Source organism: Corvus kubaryi, unplaced genomic scaffold (genome assembly GCF_017639235.1).
Source record: "Corvus kubaryi isolate FWS band 111438036 unplaced genomic scaffold, C.kubaryi_AGA036_p1.0 133, whole genome shotgun sequence".
In the NCBI taxonomy this organism is placed as follows: Eukaryota; Metazoa; Chordata; class Aves; order Passeriformes; family Corvidae; genus Corvus; species Corvus kubaryi.
The window spans coordinates 28,882,878-28,905,881 of record NW_024580667.1 but is presented as its reverse complement, the minus strand read 5'-3'; the positions used below and the strand labels follow the sequence as shown (position 1 = coordinate 28,905,881).

Here is a 23,004-nt window from a genome sequence, read left to right as displayed (position 1 = left end):
ATAATGCATACATATTTTTTATCAAGAGAGATCCAAACTTGATGACAGTATATAAATATGCTCTAGAAACAAGCACAGTAACCTAATCATAATCTAGCAAAATGTTCAAGTGTATGATTAGTATCTTAGTTGTCATAAACAAACAGACCTCAGACTAAAATTTAGTCCAGTACATGAGTGTTCTCTTAGGTCACAGAGCAAAAACAGTGCTTGTAGAATTTGCAGGGAAAGATACAAATACCCCAAGGCGTTCCATTATTTCAGTGATTATCTGAACCCATCAACTGGAAAACACACTCAGAAATAACTGAAACCATCTCCCTACACAATTGCTTTATAAATAGATTAGGTAGTGAGATAAGATAGTGAGATAGAGTTAGAAAAACACACTTCAAATTAACAATGAGCAAGGCATCAGTCTCGTGCCCAAACAGTGACTTGCACTGTCTTTGAGAACATGCCCATAAAGGAAATACTTGGGGGTATTTCACGGTGGGCAGAAAATGGGATGAAATCTGGCTATAAAGTAGCTTTGCCCTATTATGGAAAGATTCACCAGGCTATGTTTCTATAACTGCAGATGTTCCAACAATAATTTTAACTATCAAGCAAATAGACAAACACTTAAAGCATGCAAGAAATACAGGCTTAATTGTAAGCTTTGAACAGTATTTTAGACAAGTCTCCAGATCAAGACTATGCTTTTAGATATCTATATTGTCTAGTGGAGAAGCAAAACAAGCATGTGGGGACTTTGAAACTTAAGTTCAAAGAAGTCTACCAATACATTAAGGGGTAAAATAGTGTAAAAATTGCTTTTATCTTAGAACACTTAACTGAACAAATGGGAAATATAGTACCCATAAAGATATTTGACATAGCCTAGAGAGCGGACACAAAAGAATGTAGTGATGAAATACGTAAAAGAAACACTCTGAATTGCCATTTAAAAATACTTGAGAATAAAGAGATGACCCTATATCCAGCATATAACCAATTACTATTTTTATGGACAGGTAAGTACAGTTTATAAGGTTGCTTCTCACACTCTCTTCAACTTACTTTCTGTACAGCTGTGTTAAAATGAGATTCCAGTTGCAAAAACCACACAGGTGTCAAATTTTTCCTTCAATTGTAATTTGTGCTGCAGCCTCAGATTCTTGTAGCTACTCAGTTAACCCTGTATCTGTGAACGCACAAATACACAGGTTTTGATGCCATTGAGGTTTAATAGTCTATGTAATTTTACCGTGTTTACCTTTCTGTCCCACAAAACTACTTCTGGGGGATTTTTTCTTCCCCACTATTTATGTCTAGTTATCAATTTGTATATTGGTCTCTTTCCCTTTTCTATTCTTTTATTGACAAGCCAGTATTGCTTATCTGTAGAAAACCAGGCTACAGTAAGCCACGCTAAGACTGATGCCATGATGATTTTTGCCTTTTCTTTTATGTCCCTTTTATACCTTTTTATAACTTCTGTATTCCTAGTGGTTTTTTAGCCTACATTCTTGGACTTGTTTGTCAAGCTAGGAGATTAACATTTTAAAAGCTTCGTAGTTAGGGATCAGAATGCCCCAGACCCCAAGGTCCTCTCCAGAACACATTCTATAAGCTAAGATAGAACCATCCAGGGGAAGGCTCCTTGGGGAGGGAGGCTCATTTAAGCCTCTCATTGGGGAATTTTTGATAGATATGCTAATTAGTAAGACCTATAATGTTATACTTGATCTATTGTGGGTGAGCATTGTGGTGTGCACTGAAGTGCATTTGACCTGGACGTAGTGCACCTAAGGATCCTTAAAATAAATACTGAAGTAAAACCCCTTTTTCTCTTCTAACCATGTTTGATTCTTGATTTCAAGACCAGGAAAAGGCATCGAGACTATGTTTTATAAGGCAATTTATAAACCTTTACAGCTATTGACAAGAACGGGAGGGTTGACAAAAAATGGATGATGGATTTTAATGAAAGATCATATGCTTCCTGGACACCATTTGGAATGGAAAGTACTTAAAAAAAAATACTAAACAAGGACAGATATATAAAACTGAGTGATATGGAATTCATACATCTAGTCTACAATATAAAGCATGGGGAAAAAATAAAAAAAAAAAGATTGCAAATGAATCCGAAAATTAAAAAAATTAATTAAAAGAACTCATTTAGAAGATCCCTAAGATTCGCTAATATAGGGGAAGAGTGTTCATTATGATTACAGATATAACAAAGTTTTTCAATAAGAAAAGGTTGAATTAAAATCTTCTATCCTACAATCCAAGGTCTCTAATGACACTGTACCTTGAAATGGCAAATTGTAGATTTCTTTAACTTACTTTATTAAGTGATAAAAACCAAGACAAAGAGATAAAATGTGCATATAGGAGCATATAATTTGGCTCATAGCATCCATTTGTCATTTACTTTTAAATAAACCAGTTTTTGTATCCTTTAAATGAGTCTAAGCTCACATCTTATTATGTTTTTGATAAAGGACAGGCATCAAGATATTTATACTTACGATGGCTTTTATTTATTAAAAAGACACCCTAAAATTTATGAATGGGCATTCATGCATCTTGGAATCTTAAATTTCAAAATACTCATGTATAACATCAATAATTTCTACCATTTCATAACATCATGCCATAACTCAAAATGCTGAAATTACTTCTTTAAAGCTACTGCCACTTGCAACCAGTTCATGATTCAGCCTGTTTTTCCTTGTCTGTTACTACACAATACCTACTTCTTCATATCAGGTCTTTTAAAACCATGACCCAAAGAAGTCTTCCATGTCACAGACAATGGAATAATCACCTCTGTCTATTCAGAAAACAAATCTCTATTGTCTTCATAAAGATATTTCAATTATGGGTCTCTAATAGAAGAGAAATCACATTACTCTTTCACAATCCTGTTGGTTTGATTTTTTTCTGGAAATCTTCAGGTTTATAATAGACATATTAAAAGTACCTAGAAAATGAGTCACTGATACAACTTTTAGGGGAAGTGGCAGAAACTGTCCACAAAAATTAAAGAATGCAGGGTTAGCCATATATTCTTGTGGATTATGCCATCATTGTCACAGAACACTACCTCTCCCTTGACTTGAAGCCTTTTTGAAGGGGTTCCCAACATTTCATCCCCTTGTGGCATTTACAGACTCAGTATAAAAGGATTCATTCTTTCTTGTAGTCACATAAAATTCATCTGAGATTAACTTTGTTACAAGTAGGTGTCTGATAGCAACTTTTTCCTGACTGTTAAAGAAACAGTTAGATATTAATATTCATAGTCAAGTCTAACCATAATTACAATAGTTAATGGCATCTGAAAAGCTTTGCTCTACAAAATTGGCTAGAACATTCAGCTGAACACCCATTGAAAAAATATCTTAAAGAAAATTATTTCCTAGGTTTCACCCACTAGATGAAAATCACTGATGAAATCTGATCAGAAAATATACATGCGGAGTTTGATCTCTAGAGAAGCTCCACATGATTTTCACTCAGAAGTGCTGCAGACTAAGAAAAAAGTAATTGAGCCAAGGTCTAAGTTTGGAAGTACACAGCAGGAAAGTCTGCCTTGTACGTGTTGATCTCACTCTTGAAATAGAAGAGATGAAAATCAATGCAATCATCAATCTTTTTGCTCAATCAACCACCACCTTACCGAATTGCCTGGACAGAACAGCTCAACTTTTAATAATAATTTAGGGGAGAAAAGTTTAAAGTTCCTGTCCTGTTGAGAAAAGAGTATAGATGGATTCTACCAAGAATCGCCTTTTATTTTCTCCTGAAATGGGATTTTCATGCACATTCCTGTCCCTTTTAAATTTCAGTTATATGACAGGTATCAGACTGAAGATGGTTCCTTCCTTCCTCTTCCTTGGACACAGATAATTTCCAGCTACTGTTTCTGCTCAGCTCTTTGTGTACCCGTGCTTCAGTGGTTCACAGTCTACATGAAAAACTGCTTACTTAAATAAATTATTATTTTTAATTCCAAAAAGTCTTTGGTTTTTTCTTCCAGTAGACCAAATCAGGGCTACTGAATACTGTAGCCAAACAGCTGAAATAACACAAGTGGGGGGAAAAGAAGCTTCTCAATCACTTGTGCCATTAGAAAGACAAGCCATCACACAGCACAGTGGCTTGCAGGTTTGTGAGGAGGACTTGCCCTCTTCACTGTAAATTTGAGACTGCAAGATCATTGCTGCTCTCTTACGTATGTTTGGACAAACTCCAAAGTAACAGAACAGAAATTGAGCTTTTGGACAAAGGTTTGCTACATTTGAGTGCCTAATGTCACTCTCCTATATTGGTAATTAGATTTGAGAACAGAAATAAAGTTCAAAAGTACCAAGCTAGTTCAGACTCAGTTTCAGTGGGATATACTGTCCACAAGCACATCTGAAATAAGGTCCATTTCTATTCAAAAGTTTAAATATAGCTTTAAGCAGTCTTGAGTTCTTAAAACTTCAGATACCTAAATTTTATATTTCATCATTTTATTTATCATTCTGCCCTTACATATTACACATATTTTTTCTTCAGCTGTGACCAAGAAATATCTCAATGCCATGCACTCATTAACTACCCTAACAAGACCATTTACTATAAGAGATACAGTATGCATTTTTAAAACTGGTATTTTGGTACATCTATCTATCTTGGTGCCATAGGGTATCTTGAACTCAAAGTTAACACATAAATAAGACCCTGCTACAATAATCTTCCAAAACCCACTGATTTCTCCTATTAATTTTTCCTTCTTTCTACCTGAAGTAGTTTTGATCAAATGCTTTCTTAGTATTCCACATACATTTCCAGCACCCCAAAATTCTACTTACAAACTAATTCAGAAAGGCAAAGAGCAAAAACACATTGCCCTATTGCTTTTGAACAGAGTACCCATTCCTAGAGTAAATGGAAACCAGAGGACCTTCCAATAAATTGTTCTCTGGAGAAGTTGTTCTGGTAGACCATCAGGGAAGGGCAAGATAATTAGCTATTTATTAGTTCAAGAATGGAGCAGGTACTCCCATTGTTTGACATTCAGTGCTTGACATGAAATACCAATCAACACATTTCACAGTCATTGAATATGATGCCAAGTTGTTCACAGCACATAATTTGTTCTGTGTTTACTTGCCAGATTTTCCATTGCCAGGGTGCATAGGAGTCTCTGGCCACCTTATATTTGATATGCTGCAATGATTTGCCTTCTTTCATGCTTATAGGCAAAACCAAAGAATAAGGCTGAACAACCAGACCACCTTTTAAACCCAGGAGCTTTTCTTCCAAAACTACAAAAGATACATGCAATGCATTCATTATATTCTTACAGGAGCATTGTACATGGCAGCCTTTGCATGGCCTTGAGAAAAAGAGCCATTGCTTTGAAGAGGTTATTTTAAGATCTTTAACTACAGTAAGATATTAACAAGTCCTCCATTTCCAAGTTGTATTAAGAAAAAAATCAACCTAATTTAAGAAGAGGAATAATATGATGAATCCAAACTGGGAAGTTGCACAAGCAGCCACAGCTATCCATAACCCTATAGCTACATAAACATTCAGCTTGCTTTCTAAATCTGAATATGTTGCTGCAGAACTGAGGAAAGACCTAGAGTTAAGACCATAACAACTGACCAGCCATAGGTTTATTATTGCCACACTATCACACTCTTTCAGTTTCTCCTGCCTTTACATATGCAGTACATCTAGGTATAACTTCTTCAAAATTATACTTAGGGGGTCAAGATTGTTGGTAACTCAATGAAAGAAAAGTAACCACTGAAGAGATGTTGAATTCCAAATAAATATGCTGTTATTATTTTCATTAACTCCACATTATGAAGCTCTGTATATTTGATTGGCTCTTGAAACAACAGCTCAAGAGTTTTCTTGAAAATAGCTTCATTTCATACTTTTTTTCCTAAGATGGTTATTTTACCATTGAAGATCTACCAGCATTTTTCGATAGACAACATAGAGCATAATATTGCTTGTAGGTTTGTTCTTCTCTTGATGAGACACAAAAACCAGAATTATAGCTGAAAATAGGACTAAATCAGAATCAAAACAGCTTATCACAGTGGTATTTACTGTCTTTTTCAAAAGCTAGTATTGATGCCAAGACCACCAATCCAGATAAAAATCTTTGTTAACAAGTCACTTACCATATTTATTGATGATACAGGACCAATGCTGTTGACATAAATGTCAACATCAATAACTGTTGGTTTTGCTGTGGAGAAAAAAAAAAAATTATTTTGCAGACAATATAAATAATCACTTTAAATACTTTCTTCCCCAATAACCAAAAGGTGTTTTTTCAGAACTGAGAAATACGGATTATGTATTTTTAGGAAGACATGGTTCTATTACTTCTACCCAACAAAAAAAATTGCCATAAATTAAAACCTGTACCACTTCGTTATCATGATTCCCATTTGTCTCAGCAGCAATTTGTTAAAGAAACTTTCAATGCTAGGCAGGTAGCTCAAAGTCAAAAGATGTCTGCCAAGAAAGCATAAATAATTCAGCATACTACTTTTTCCCTTTGCCTCAACATGCAGGTCCTTTAGCCTGTTTGTTCCACATCAAAACAATCTTCTTTCCAGATTTTTGCATCTCATCAGCCCTGAAATCATCCTAACTTAGAGTAAAATCTCTATGAAATCTGATTAGCTAAACCTAAGCAACTCTTCTTTCAATTTAGACTCATTCCCTTCAGCCCACATTGCCTTTTCACTCTTTCATCCAAAGGCTTTTGAATTTGATTTGGCTTAGTCAATGCACATTTCTCACAACATCGTCCATGTTTTCAGACTTCCAGGACTTAATAAGCCAAGAAAAGCTTGGTACTCCTTTCTTTTGCTGAGGCCACTAGGATTTCTCTTTCTTTCAGCATCTTTGGTGTCAGGGTACCTGCTGGACCTTATTGAGCTACCTCTTATTGGTGACATAACCTAACTCTAAAATAATGCCACTCTTACACTGAAGACAAATTAATTTTTTTACTTATATTGCCTTTCTTCCAAACCCACGGGGTTCAGCTCTAAACTGAGATCTAAATTAGTGGTTTACTTTCTCCAGGGTTAGCTGACTCAAAACTAAGTATAAAGTATAAATGCTGTTTTAACCTGCATAGTGAGAAATTATGCAAACTTGCCCCTGGTAAGCAAACAGCTTCTGTTGGACATCTTTCTTTCCCATAGAAGCACCTTCTCTTCTACATGGTTTTCAAAAAACTCCAGAGAGTATTCAAATCACTGAAGTTTGGGAACTGTGCTGGACTTGGTTTTCTTTCACTAACCCCCAAGCCTCCTAGAATGAGGAAATGCAGACATATCAGCCATTCAAAACTCAGAAAGCTTTCCTCTGGAAAGCTACTGAGCAGAGAAGTGAGGAACAGTTAAACACTGTTGGAAGCTTATCTCTCGTAAGTATCAGTCAATTGGTCTAAAGCCATCTAATTGGCACAAAGCTGAAGATAGACATGAATCTTCACATGTAAAGATGAATGTTTTTTGCCTGCATCCCCCAAATTTCAGACTATCAATGAGGTGCCCAGTGGTTTTAAAGTACTTGAAAATTTAGACGGTTATGAAAAAAAAAAAAAAAAAATTGGCATACTGGCTTGTCCTGTAAGACTTTGGTATGTACACATCTTTAGGAAGGCTATATCCCCTGTTGCAAAAAACAGACATTAAACTGGGTACAAGCAGTGGTTAAAGATGATAACCATTCTCTCCAATTCATTAAGTAACTTACTTAATATAACTAATTAATAAGCTACTTAATATAACATACTTCTTGACTGCATATGGTCAGAACATCCAGCATTATTTAAGGTCATGGTTTCACACTGTCTGAAGTACTGGCTGATAAACTCAGATCTCCCCTTCAGCAAAAGAAAATGTGAATTCAGCTGAACAAGCTCAGCTGATTAAAGCAATTCTAATTGTACCCAGCTAATAACTAAATAGGAGTCTAGCAGCTTCTGGTAATGAGTTGCCTCAAAATGCAGTAATAAATGTCATTACACAGGAATTGGTAATAGCGAGGAACTACAGCTAGCTCTTCCACCAGAATAGCATACATGGAATAAAGAGCTCTTATCTTTACAGGGTTTGTGCACATGTCTAGCTGGAAGTTCAAGGCTAAGGAGTTCTGGTGAACATTAATGGCACTAGACTAAACTATGCAAATTGACATGCAGTTGAATCTTGGCAGGACCAGGGACAAAATTCAGGACCAGAAAATGGTGTTTGAAATCTGGTTTTGTTTAATCATTGTGGCCAAGTATATAAATAGAATATGCGGTGATAATTTTTCCTGAATGTGCTGGACCAAATTCTCTTACAGTGTAAAAAAATATTAAGCATTGCTTATTAATGCTAAAGAGAATTTTATCTTACTCTTAAAAAAATAGAGTAAAAGTCTAACCTTGAAACAGAACACTAAACAACAGTCACTTCTTCTATCAGATGTTCCCAGTGAAATTCAAATTGAAAATAAATAATTAAAAAAATACAGGTAAGCTATTATACTTGTACAAATAATAATAAAAAAAAAAATTGAAAGTTTCTTTGAATTATTTTATTTTCCTAGGAAGAGGTAGAAAATACAATTGTAATTTGATTGTATGATAAATATGTGTTCAGGTTTTAAAAGAAAAGATAGAAGAGTATAGTTCTTGTTGCATGTGGTCTTTCATGGATATAAACACACACAAACATACAAAGGATTATCAGGTATAAATTTTAAATTTGTTATCATAAGTTTTTAATTCAAAATACCAATTCAAAAGATTTTAAGACTATTTCCTCCAAATGCATTATGAAAAAGGAACTAACTGAGTCTTAAAGTTATCGTGTCTTATTAGAAAGAACTCACTCTAAATAAATAAACTGAGTTTCATGGAAAGACGTAAATAGCTACAGTATCAGGAAGGTTGGACCAGATGACCCACGGTGTTCCCTTCCAACCATTCTGTGATTCTTCAATTTCAATGCCTGCTCAGGTTTTTGTATACTGCATGCATTTGTGAACACTCAGTTCATGAAGGAATTCAAGCCACACATGGAGTTGTCGAGCTGCAGATGGAGCTTTTTTTCTTTCATTACAAAAGTCCTCACAGTGTTGTTGACAGAACAACAGAAATGTTAATACCTCACTAAAAGCTGACTATAAGATTAAAAATGGATACTCAGCTTCAGTACTGTTTTGATATTAGCATAAACCCAAGATATTTCTAAAGAGCTGTCAGAAACTTAGAAAAATTACTGGCAGAACCATGTGTATACAACATGCAAGAGAGCAATTAAAGGTTGTCAACAAATGTACCAGCCTTCTCAAAGTTCTCTGAGTTATTACCTAATACATGGTAGTAACTTTCCCTAATAGACAATGTAAGAACATCATGTGTAAGCAGTGTTACACTGCTACACAGTGCTACCTAAGGTAAGATAGCTGCTTATCACAGTCATTTAATCTTCAAACGTTCTGGTTTTATTCAAGGAGGGGATTTACAAAACCAGTCAAAACATTTTTAAACAAAACTAAGGCCATCTGATCCAAATGCCTTGCTTTGAGACAGACAGAGTTTATATTCCAGTCAGCTTTGTAACTATCACATTGCAAAGACACTACCAACAAGTAGTGCCTACAAACTTCAGACAGTTCAAAACTTCCGGCCACGGGAGTCAGGAGCTCAACACTGCCTCCAAAGCTCACTTACAAAGACAGGGGAACACCTAGACAGGGCAAAGCTTTGTCGGCACAATGAGACACAGAAACAGCTAGAATAATGCCCTCATCCTAAATACACATTCAGGACAACTATAGGATTCATCTAGTCCAGATTTATGGATTTACACTGGTGAAAAAAACAGTACCTGAGTTTGAATCCATTTTAATCGTGGATTAAAATCCATTAAGATGTTACTGTTGGGCATATGTGAGTTGATCGTGTGTATAAAAAGCTCAACAGAAATCAGGACAATTTTAAAAGACCCTTGAGTAAATCAAAAGAGGGAAGGTTATACAATTTCATGTCATGTAGGGAAAAAAATCTGAAAAAAGTTCCTGTTATTTTATTATGCTTATTTACTACTCTAAATTATCCTGTCCTTTTAAAATATTTCTTAATTTTTGATAGATCTCCACTATTCAGAACTGATGCTTATTTAATGAATGAAAACACTTTTCTTCCTTCAGAAAGCTTCCTCCACATTTGAAGTCAGTCCAAACAGCACTAATGTTCCTGCTTCATAAATATTTAGAAATATTTTTTAAATTTTAATCTTGAGAAATATTTTTTACAAGCTCAATTAAACAGAGTATATCTTACTGAGCTCTCATATATTTTAAAATAAAATTATTTTTTGCCGAGAGTTAATCTTTCTTACATTGTTCAACCAACTCCCAGGTTTATTCTGGTTTTACCCAACACAAGAGTGGTAAAAAATGTTATAGATCAATACATACACATTTAGAGAAGCAAAGTAACTAGAACCAGATTTTTAGAAGGCACACAACCACATAAAAAACACAATATGATCTCTGTTCCGGAACTACACAGCCATTTGAATTTGGCCCAAATTTCACAAGACTTCTGAACAAGATTGGCTCTGCAATAATGAGATTTTTTTTTTTGATATTGCTCTAAAATTATATTCTACATTCTTTCATTACCACATAAATTGTTATTTTTAAATTGGGACAAAGCTGTAATAAATCATTACACAGTTATTGGTAACTGTAATAGTAGTGATTATAGTGTTAATTTTTACTTTGCATTAGTGATAATGACTATTCCTATTTTCCTACATGACCTTATAGGCAACATTTATTTACCTAGATATTCCTATTAAAAAAAAAATATGCTAAAACATCTCCATTTAACAACAAATTACCACATTTGAAGAAAGACCTGGTAACAGGAAGTGTTATGTCACCATCCCTGAAGGTTTTTAAAAGATGAGTGGATGTGGCACTTAAGGACATGCTTTATTGGTGGATTTAGCAGTGTTAGGTTAAGGGCTGGACTCAAAAATTTAAGAATATTTTCCAACCTAAATTATTCGATGATTCTCTTCTATGATGCTATGAAGATATAAGTGAGGAAAATTAAGAACCCTCATTCTTCCTGCATGGAAGAGAATGAACTTGAAAATAGATAGATGTCAAAGCCCTCCACTTGCTACAGACACAGAAACTCTGACAGAAATGTCATCCCTATGTTTTAGGTTCAAACTACCAAAACAGAACTGCAAATGAAAATCAAAAGAAAGAAAGTTTGGATTAAAGCAGTACCAGGATGAGAACACAGTCCTCTGAAAACAGTATTTTTCCCCATGCTGGGTTTGGTTGTCACTTCGTCCAGGAGTGTGAATGACAGTGTGCACATAAATGGACTCCCTCAATTAACTACAAATCACTTTTATTCTTCATTTCCCACCATCACTATCAATCAATCTTCAGTACTTTCATCCTTCATTTACCATTCCCTAATGCACAAGCTGTAATTTTTCAAGTATTATGTTGTAGAATGAAAACTCTAGATCTTAATGGTTAGGCTTGTTTTTCAATCAATCCCTACAGTTTCAATTTTTGTTTTACTTATATTCATCAGTGGGGAGAGTTCCTGTGGGATATCATAAGACTGAACAATAATAGAATTTGTTTCTGCAAAGTCTAGCAAGCTAGCAAACAAGGTCTGGATGAACAATAACGGTCATAAGAAAACTATACAGATGCAAAAATGAGCAACAATATTTAAAATAATATGTGCAGAACATAATATGTCCCTGTTTAAAGATGACAGAACAATTAGTTTGTGCCATGACCTCAAAATGGCAACTGTAATACTGAACATCTTTGCAGTTTACAAATACTTGCTAAGAAACCTCTTTAATGCCAGAATGGTCTGGGTAATCTGAGAAGGAAGGGGAGAGAAGAAAAGGATTTTCTTATGTAATTCGTACCTCAGGCTTTCCCTGACTCTTACCTAACTTTCAACTCAGTGGCATCCAGAAAGTTTGTATGCTATACTCCCAAGATCCTCTCAGATTAAAAAATATGATTGTGAAGATATAGAAAAGAAGAGAGAATAAGAACTAGCAGCTTCTATATTTAGTTTTGTGTGTGACAGTTAAGACTAAGTTTGGCAAACATTAACTGTCAACCAAACTTTCCTACCTACAATGCTATTCAAGAAAAATATTCTATCTCTGTATGTATCAAGCCATTTCAGCAAAAAATCACTGTCAGGAAATAAAACTCTAAATAAAAGTTATCTGTGTACATTAATTATTTACATTCACAAAGAGAAGGTTGTATTTTAAGGGAGCTTGCTGTTCAGTAATTGGGTAAAAGGCCTCTTCCTCCAACACACAAGAAGTACTTTTTTTCAACCCAACAGACTGCACACAAGACATAAATATTGCAAAGATACAAGTGGCTTCTTAGAAATTACACAAAGGAGCATTTTATGTATGCAAAGAACTGTATTACCTGGGATAAATTATTGGCAGTAAATTATGGGCTAAATTCAGAAAAACAGTGTTTGAATACTAAAATATTTCTATACATTGAAGTACTGGAAATTTTAAATTAAAGCGTTGCTTTCCAGTGTTTGACTTAAATCAAGTGATCTAAACAAACAACAACAAAAAAAAGGAACGAAAAAGGAAAATAACCAAAACTCTTTAATAATTGGAAAAATGAAGCTGGGTTGCTTGGTGTTTTTTGAGATTTTTAAGCAGAAACATTAAATTGGAGGCCTTCAGGCTCATTGCATTGGACTAAAATTTCATTACTTATACTTTCAGTATGACACATTAAAATTTTACCTGGGAAAAGGATGAATAAAAAGTAGGATGTTTCCCCTGAGGGTTGAAAAGCTGTGAACCAAAGCAGGTCAGATAGCCAAGTCAGAAATTTCCCTGTACTCAGTCCATGATTAAGTGATTAGAAGAGCAGAATTCAGGCATGAAGAAAGCTCATTGTCAAGATCCTGTCCTAATCAGAGCTGCTCCCACGCTAGATTTTGAAGGAGTCTATGTTTAATGCACTGGACCAGCACCAAACAAAGACTATGTGCAAACAACCTATTTGCTTATGTAATCTTTCAAAACTCAAACGTATCACAAACATCTCAAACGGGCATTTTGGAGTGTTCATAGAGTAGTTTACCCCTAACTTGCAACATGTCCACCACTGCAAAAGAAAGGATCAGTTCCTGAAAATGGTAGAGAATTAGAACTCCTGCAGAATCAGAAGAAATCCCTTCTATCATCCCACCTAGGACAGAGATCGCGTTCTCATTTTCATTGAACAGCAACCCTTTCCTCAGGAATATTCCTCTTCTTGAGGATTTCTAGTTAGATGGCTAAATCAGAACAAAAGTCTCTGAAATGAAGACAATCCACTTCTACCCCACCAAAAAAGAAGAAAAAGAGAAGTATCAGTGAGAACAATGAAAGCAGTCCTGTCTTTTAAGTTATGATTTTTTATTCACTTTATTCAGCCCTGTTTCCTAACTTGGTCTCAGCCACAGCACTCTGTGTCCTCAACAACAGGTTATTCAAGTTTATTCTTCCATATAAATCTAAATTAGACTAATCTCTACAATCTTCTGCAGTGCCCAGTACTACAGAAGTTGGATCCAGGACTATGGCTTTCCCCTCTGGAGCGCTGCTGTCATACAAACAGAATTTACCCCATCTCTCCTTCCCATGTGCTCTACCTTTACACACAAGTTGGCTTTCCAAGTACAACTATCTATGATCAATCCTGAAGCAATGAATGTCTATCTCACTACTTTATGTTAAAATATGCCTGACACTGTCTTGCAGGCCAGCAGAAAGTAGTAATTTGACCTTGCATGACACTTCACAGCTTTCTACGATCTGGAAAATATTTTGATCTGTCAGGCAATATGCAACCCTCTGTCACCACATATGGGGAAACCTAGCTGGAGTTAATTTAAAGAGGATCAGGTGTGGCAATCAGCAGCTGGCAAAAATAACTTGATAGCCTCTGTGGTAATCACCTGTGGTGCACTTCAGGGTTCCTTTCTTTGTGGCATGGTAGGAAAGCAGGTCAGACAGGAGAAAGGTTGTGATACTGCTTCAGAACTCAAGATTTTCAATAGAATTGCTCCTGGAAAAGGGCACATCCTTTAAAGGCAACAGAGTTGTTCCCTATCAACCAACAGATTTGCTCCTTGTATACACTGAGAAACTGGTTAAATTAGTTACAGAGAAAACTTTTAACTGCTTTAAAAGAGAACTGCTGTTAATGCTCCCAAGCAGCACAGTAAAGCACATGAGACAGAGCTTATCCTTCTGTGCTTGCTGATTCAAATGAGCCCATCTATTTGTACCAGCTACACTTCTACAAGCCTACTCAGGGTAGTGAGAGCTGCACAGCAGTTTCTGAGATTGCTCTAATCTTCAGAAATATGGCTTATGGTTACAAAGATACTGGAGGAGTAAAGAAAACCAGAAGGACTCTCAGGACAACTAGAACTGGTGGAGTCAGGATATTAAATATTCCAAAGTGAATTTATTTGAGGTTATAAATACATAATAAATACAGATGACCACCAGAGGCTGCAGGGATCAAATAATTTTAGAGGATCCAAGAGGAAACCATGAGTTACTGCAAAGTAATTGGGAAAAAAAAAAAAGGAAGAAGGAATGAAAAGCAGACATTAGTGTTGAAAACACCTCAGAACACAGACTGGATAAGTTTTCTTCAGCATATACAGTTCAGAGGCTCCCTTAATGTAACGAGACATTTGACAAACAGAGGATGCAAACATGCAGTACAAATTGCCTTACTACACTGCCATTCAAAGCCTAATCTAGGGTGAGACTTTTTCCGTCCCACTACTAATGGCACATTTCAGAAACCTCTCACATACTAACTTTTTGATGGGTAAGGTAACTTTCACAATGAAAGAAAAAAATAGCATATTAGTTTCCACACATAAGCTCCCTCAGGGAATGTGACTGGCAAACCTTCCACTTTGTTACAAATTTTCTGTCTAAGACAAATTATATTCCATATGAAGTTGAAATTGAAACCATGTAGGGTTCTGAAGGTAGCTTTTCTTTTCCAGAACTTTGCTGTGGTCTAAGCTGTCCATCAAGGAAGGTGAGAGGGAAGATTTCTTTAAAGTAAACTGACTTTGAAAGAAGTATGTTTTGCCATTTGGCATTTAATTTAACTGTGTCTTGCTTCATTGTTGGGTTTTCTTTTGATTGTTTGGTGGGTTTTTTGTTGTGATTTAAATTTTAGACCTGCCAATCAAAAAAAAAAGAGCAATTTCAAAAATCTGGTTTATCACTAGAACATAAATGAAACTGAGATTTTCTAGCTGCAAATATCATCATTCTATTCTGTGCCCTGTTGGTTTTCCTAATATTTTTTTTTTCATTGTATTAATGAAGAGGAAGTAAAATTTCAGGGCCAGAACTTGGTCCTACTAAATGTCAGGATTTAAATCAATGTGACATGAAGGGGGAAAAAGCACATTTGCAGGGTAGCAAGTCTTACTGCACATAGAAAATGATGCATATCCATTGAACAGGTCTTCACTTCAAAGCACTTTGAAACAAAACAAGAACACCTGCCTATGGAAGAGATGTTAAGACCTTCATAGTTCTGAATTGGTTTACTTTTTTCTAGGATTAGTGCCTTTCATACCACGCAACAGACCTGAGTATCTCAGATCTATAATTGTAGCTGGTAAAAAAATAGGTGAAAAGATGCTTTACATCATAAAACACTTTTCTTTTTGATCTAATCAGTACACTGTTATTAGCTGTTCAGTATGAAGTGCTTTCTTTTCTTTCTTTTTTTTTTTCAATTCAAAAAGGCGTGTATTTTTTGTGGTATAATGGAAACTTTCCAGATGCCACCAATAAAATAAAAACCCTCAAAAGCCATTATATTTATGGAGACAAGAACTCTGCCAAGTGTGTGGCCACAGGGGATGCAGTCAGGCATTCCCCTGCTGGTAGAACACTGCTTTGTTTCCAAAGATCAAAGGCCCCTTTTACTGAGACAGGTCCTGTTAAGGTATCACTTTGCTAATAGCTTTCACAGGTTAAATGTTTTGCCTAATATTTAGGTTGTTCAATCCACTCTTTAAAAATACTGGCTTGGAACCTTGCAGGTGATGCCTGAACTGCTGAGTGTAGATTGTGCATATGATCTGAGCAACAGTTATTTACATGGAAGTTGAGGCCAAGTATAGGCCAGGATAAGGAAAAAAAAATAAAAAGTCCTAGCTTTGCATCCCAGCAGTGACCCACACACTCTTTACAATGGTTTAGATGTGCTTGGGTGACAGAGGAGGAAAGAGGGTAGCTAAGTGCTCACAGTTTACTGATGGCTGTACTGCTGGCCTGGAGGAGACGTGATTGCTGAAGAAGTGAGTGCCCACAGAATGGCAAAAGGGCACTCAGAATATGCCTGTACCAGGTAGGACTGATATATACCTGAGCCAGACAAAATATCATTGCCCTGAGAAAGATGAAAAACCACAGAGAAGTCACTGCCTGTGCCAGCATGCACTTCAATATGTTTTATTTGCCACAGTCTTCTCCTTCTCTCTATGATTTTTGGTTGCAAAAGTGTTTTCCCAAGTGATCTAAAACCTGCTATCCTAACCTTTGAAAGTGCAAAGTATTTTCTAGGCCTTTCTGAATGCATTCAGAACAAAGACCATTTCCTCAGGACAATTGCTAAAGCTGTTAGAAATAGTGGATTTGCAATAAAGGATTCAAAAACTGCGTGAAGAGTAGTGTGACATGAAATTATGAGTGTCCCTGTCCTGTGGGTCAGAGAATTTGCTTCCCAGCAGTACCATGCAAACATAAAGGCCCTAGTGAGTAGGTGACTGTATATTAGTCCTGGATTTAACCCTCATTACTGGCTGAACTTCTGCTTGATTCTGAGAATTACTTCTCGCTTCTTCTACTGGTTCATTCCGTGCTTCCTCAATTTCCAAAACATGCATTTTCTCATTGTATGCTCTATGTTACCTGGTTCACTACCTTTTTTTCCTGGTGCTCTAGCTGGTATGTATTATGCTTTAAAGTATTTGTATTAATACTGAGACCTTCAGGGCAGGAAGACTGCTCTGTTGCCAGAACATATCAACCACCCTGTTTGGAGGATAACCATCTCCCAGACAGAAAGGAAGATGTGCCTGTGTGTGGGGCACCAGCCAGCAATTGAGGGAAGTTATATGTAATGCCTGATTCTCTAGCATTCCCCTTGTGTTCTCCTTGCCAAATGTGACAGCTCCTCAACTTCAAAAGGGCAATGTTATTTATCTGCATCAAAGGTAGGAGAGGTGCAAAGAGGGACCAGGGACCGAAGCAGAGATGAACTAACTTCTGTAGCATTTGAACAATGCTCAGCTCAAGTTCTGAAATAGCCAGATTGTTATCAAAGAGAAAAATGGCCTAGGACCAAGATGCTTGATAGAAATAGATGTAGTTGAGAACTGTAAAATCTGTTTGATATATGAGGAGCTGTGTAATTTGACTCCTTTCTCTAAAACAGGATTTCTGAAATGTTGTGGAGAGACAAAAGGAATTATTTTGATAACAATGACTTCCCAGTGATGTAAGAGATGTCTGACCTGTACTGATTTTATGGCAACTGACATGGGGACTTTGAATGATTACTTTGCCCCACATAAGCATAATGTAATTCACTCTGCCTTAAGTCCATGATCTGAGGACACAGTGTACAAAATAAATAAAAAAACTTGTCTGAGACTGTCTTCCAGATGTTGATATGGGTGGTAAAGTGCATTAAAGCACTTCTCCATCAGATAAAGATAGATAAGTCCAGTATGACAATCTAAGTAAAGAGAGGTAATTGTCACTTTCTGACAAAAACAGACACATCTATCAAATATGATCTTTGTAAATACTATGGAAAATCAAAGTAATAGCTATGAAAAAGAACCAAACAGCAATTTTCTTTAATACCACAGGATAGGCTTTTTTTCTGCAACTGTTGCATTATTGTGTAGCTATGAGACACTAATAATTGTAATGACAAATACATACAGATGGCTCTTACTTCCCTCTAAACTGATCCAAGGACTGAACTAGGATCACCTAGAAAGTGTATGAATACACATGCCATTAGAAAACAAGTTTCACTTACAGTCTTACTTAGGAATTCTCCCTCTAACCTCTGCAAATATTTAGGAAAAGCAAATTATATTAAGTGATTTTTTTTTTAGTATTACCAATTCTCAGTTCATTCTGAAGCACATGCAAGGTACAGTAAATATAAATGAAAAATTCTCTCTGATTTCTGTCATATAAACTTCCTGTGAACAAACTGAGCAGCAGTTGTGCTACTGCCATTATGCTCTAGGGGTGTAAACCAGGAAAAAAGGGTGTAACTAAAATAAGTGGAGCATTAAAAATAAAAAACAAAAACAACAAAAAAATCCCCAACAGAAACAAAACAAACCATCACACACCAAAAAAAACAAACAAACAAAAAAAAAAATTACACCCCCCCGCCCCCCAACTGGTTGGAACCCTCATTACACAAATTAGAACAAAAAAAAAAATAGCTCAAGGTACCTTGATATGCAGGTATCTACTGGCTCTTTTCTAAATTTTATACTCATATGTAGTACTACTGACCGCAAGACACTTCGATTCTATAAGATTTCTTTTGGAGATGTCTGCTGGTTTGTGAAAGATCATCTCTGGAGTTGCCCTATACACAGGCAAATCCTGTTGCCTTCTTCTCAGCATTAAGGAACGTAACTTTCATGATCATATTTTGAAGAAAAAAGGTGCACACTCTTCTCTTGCTGTGTCCTACTTTTTGTTTTTAATATGCTGAGGGTTTTTTCTCTTCTCAGAGTGTGAGATTTTCAGCATGGACTGGATGACAAAAGATAAGTATGTTCCTTCCTCTGCCAAAGATCTGCTGCATGCTTAACAACTAGCCCTTCCATATCCCTACACAAACTCTGTACAAACAAACCAGATTTTAGCTAAGCTATGGCCAGATTTCCTCGTGAGAATTAGCATTTTTAAAATACTGACTTGGAAATTAACTTCAGCCAATAAAATTTAATCTTCACTTTCCCAGATATTTGTGCACACTTCCAGAATATAGCAACATGTCTTCTCTGCACCCGCAGAAGCATATCCTCACTTGTGCAGAAAGAAGTACTTACTTCCAATATCTGGCCGCAGCTTTTTGTCATACTCTCTCAACAGCTTGTTTAGTATGAGAGTCACATCTGTGTCCTGTGTTTTTGGAGCTAAAACCCATTTTTGGTTAGTTGTTCCATCTTCATATTCATCCTCTTCAACCTTTGTAGAGCTGCAAAACAAATGAAACAAATAGATGTTATTATACATAATTAAAATATGACATTCTGCATAAAGCTCCACACTCATCTGAAGAAGTTTCAGGTATATCCCCTGGCTTTGAATCTACTCAGCCTTAGGCTGGTTTTGCAACAGGATGTTCCCATCAACAATTGTTGAGTATCTGTGGATAGGTCATGATTGACAATTGTTTAGAAATTATCTTCTGAAAGTCTCCTCAGAAAGTTATACTCTAGGAGATAATGTAGCTAACAGAGTAGTATTTTATATCCTGTATTTTAATGAACCTACTCTGACTAGTTTACAATATACTTTTACAAGGAGCGAACATCTGCAGTATTATTTTATTAATACATCAAGACAACTGATTCATCTCTTGCACAAAGGCTAATAAGAGTATTAAAAATTCAGATCTGTTAATGCTTCCTGATCATTTTATCCTATTAATAAATTATTATATTCTCAGTGCCTGAATTTCAGAGTTTAATGTATTATGAGGCTTAGAATTAAGAGCTCACTCCTTAAATTTGAGATGGATTATCACAAGCACACAAATACATTGCATAAATTAATCTGAATTTCCCTGCAGCTTTAATAACTTTTTTTAAAAAACAGTACTACACCAAGAGTTGCAACTTATTTCCTTTATAGGTGGATTATGTTTCTTTTAAGGGTATATTAATACAAAGGTGGTGAAACTACAGTTTGGCCAGAAAACACAGCTAGAGCTATTTTCACATAAGACTAATTTCATTTGTGCAGCTTTTTGTGCACAGACTTTAAAATGTTGATTTGAAGATGTATCTTTTGGTATCTTAGAAACCAAATCTCTTTGATGCCTCTCACAGGAGAAAATCTATGACAGACTGAGATGAAGTTATCAGGAGAAAAGATAACCTCAGTAGTGGAACCTATGGCAGGAATCATGTGTTGTTTCAACCTGCAATTGCCATGGGGATATGATGTCATTTTGCAACATTTTTACATAAATGTCAGTAATTATGTGAGGCACAAAGCAGTGGAGGATGAGAGGCACCAGCCTTGCTTGTTCACAGGATGTGCTACACACATCAGTGCAACTTTCTTTCTCTCCTTCTCCTTTTCTCCATAATGACACAAGTGTCTTTTAAAATACCTCAGATATCTAGAAGACTTGATAGACACTCTATGTGAACATAAAAAAAAACCTGATACAAATATAAAAATTTCATCATAGAGCATCGTCAACTCTCACATTGCTCAAAAACCACTATTTGAGAATTTAATGAACTTTAAACCGAAACTGCTCTACAGCCCATACATCCCTAAGGATTAACCATGAATCACTTAACACGACCTCACAATTTGCAATTGCTCTAGGCACAATTTCTATATAAAAATAATTTTTAAACCTAGACCCTGAGGATTTTCTACAGAGAACTCATATAACTGAGTTGTAAAAGTAGAGAAAACTTAGACGAAGTTTTGAATAGACAACCACTACTTCTCTGTTATTGAGCTGTATTTTCTAAAAACATTTTTTATATATATAATTCACCCAATGAGCATTAAAAAAACTCAAGAGGATTTTGGGAGTTGTTTTTTTTTTATCAGATTCATGACAAGCCCTGTGTTTTAATACTGCTGTTGCAGAACCATTCTCAAAGGAGGCATCATCTCCAAACATACATGATTGCTATTTCCGAGCTGAAACTCTGCAGTGGTGCTGAATTGCTGATAGCAAAGAAGGACAAATCATATGTCTTTTTCTGCTGCAGCCACCACAACTTTACCACCTGTAAATGAGAACTGAGTTCAGGTAGTATCATGATTCCCATTTCAGGGAGATGCTGCTTTAAATAAGTCACTAACGAGAGTCTAACTAAGGACTGGCAGACCTTTTAGATCCCCTCACTCTAGCAGCTTCTTTCCTAGAAAATACCTCCAAATCATTTAAATCCCTACCTATCTTCTAGATTAAGATTGGAGGTGGGAGAGGTTTCACAGTGGATCAGACTAATACACTAGACACATATTTTTCAAGCTTTTTTTGCTTTCTCCCTTAAGAAGTTATTATTTAACTTCCATTGCTTGCCTCTACACAGTTAATCTCCTTCAAGGTACTTGAGGTTGCACTTTTCATCTGTAACCCTATTGGTGACTGCTAATTCCTATCATATTCCTGCAGTCCAGAGAAACAACTACAGAATGATGGCAAGCCAGTCTTAAACTGGGAAGGAAGAAAGGCACACACCTTCCCCCAACTCTTCACGGGCCACTAGTTTTGATTCTGCAAGGAGACAGAGAAGAGACTGTGCATAAAATGCAAGGGAAGAAATCTAGAAAAGTCTGAGAGGTTGTCAGGAAAGGGTGTATTTCCTGCAATAGGTGTATTCCACACTTGCTCTGGAGGCTGGCATTAAGCATTCTCTAGCTCCTGTGGGGATTTAGGAGATAGACACCACTCAGGTATGGGGCAGGCTGCCAGGGAGGGGAGTGGAAGGTCTCTGAGCATGCCTGTAGCCTGGTTGGTGGTGGTTCCTACAGGGGGGAGCTGAGCTGACCCCTTTGCCTGGTTTATGCAGTGAAGGTGTACGATAGACTCAGACAACCAAAAGGACCGAAGTCCAAAAGGTCAGGGCTGAAGCTGCCGGCTGTGCCTCTCTGGCCTCTTAAGAGTGGATACCTGAGCCCCACCGGGGAGACCCTTCCCAGCCCTGAGGCGGGGACCAGGGGTTCACGCATCCCGCGACTCACCCTGTCCCTCCTCACGCCGGCCCCGCCCGCGGAGCCCCCGGGGGTGGCGCGGAGGGAAGCCGGGGCCACCAGGGAAGCCCGGGCAGCTCCAGTCGCCGTCCCACCTGGTGCCGGCAGCCGCCGGAGGGCGAAACTTTCTGCCGGGCCGGCTCAGGGACAGGGCCCTCACGGGCGACCTCCGGCTTCACGCGGGGCCGGGAAGGGACAGCAGCGGTGCCACCGCCCCGGGCGCACCGCGAAGCCAGGCGGGTCCCGGGATGGGAGCGGGGTAAACCGTGTTTGGGAATAGAGCGCCGGCACGGCTCGGGAGAGATGGGGAGAGCCCGCTGTTCTTCCTGGGTGCCGAATATTGTGCAAACTCCAGCAAACGGGACTTCAGCCGTCCAGCCCCAGTGCAGAGAGGAGAGGGGCTGGAGGGAGGCGAGGGGAGCGCAGACTTACCAGGCGTGGAACACTGAGAGGAGGAAGAAAACCGGCAGGAGCTTAGTGGACATGGTCCGGACAACGCTGGCCAGGTGAGAGGTGCGGCAGGATGAAGGAAACGTTGCAGAATGTTCACATGGAAGGGAGAATGAGGCAGTGAGGTGAAGGTCTAAGCCTCTCCTCCTCCGTATTCTCAGCTTTATACCCTGAAGAAAACACTCTGTTCCACAACGCCCCGAGAAGGGAGGGGGGAGGCGAGAGTGAAAAGAAAAAAAAAGAAGAAGCGGGACGAGGGGAAAATCCCCAGCAGAGAGGCTGCCAAGGCCAGGTATAAATCAGGCTCCGCGGGTGACAGGTGTTCAGCGGGCACCGAGCTGCGGCGCTCCCCTTTGCTGGCAGCCAGTTGCCGGGCGCAGCGGCGCGGCCTCGCTCG

At 37.4% G+C, this 23,004-nt stretch overlaps 1 protein-coding gene across 2 annotated transcripts in view; it reads right to left on the bottom strand.

Annotated features, from left to right (window-relative positions):
* The window catches only part of GABRG3 (gamma-aminobutyric acid type A receptor subunit gamma3), a 309,864-nt gene extending 287,088 nt beyond the window's left edge, over window positions 1-22,776 (bottom strand). For both annotated transcript variants that reach the window (XM_042041158.1, XM_042041165.1), the window contains exons 1-3: window positions 22,590-22,776; window positions 19,256-19,404; window positions 6,189-6,256 (exon numbers count right to left, since the gene is read on the bottom strand). In XM_042041158.1, coding sequence (XP_041897092.1) covers window positions 6,189-6,256; window positions 19,256-19,404; window positions 22,590-22,642 — 270 coding nt within the window. In that variant the 5' untranslated portion in view covers window positions 22,643-22,776. The remainder of the gene's footprint in view (window positions 1-6,188; window positions 6,257-19,255; window positions 19,405-22,589) is intronic.
* Window positions 22,777-23,004: the final 228 nt, after the last annotated feature.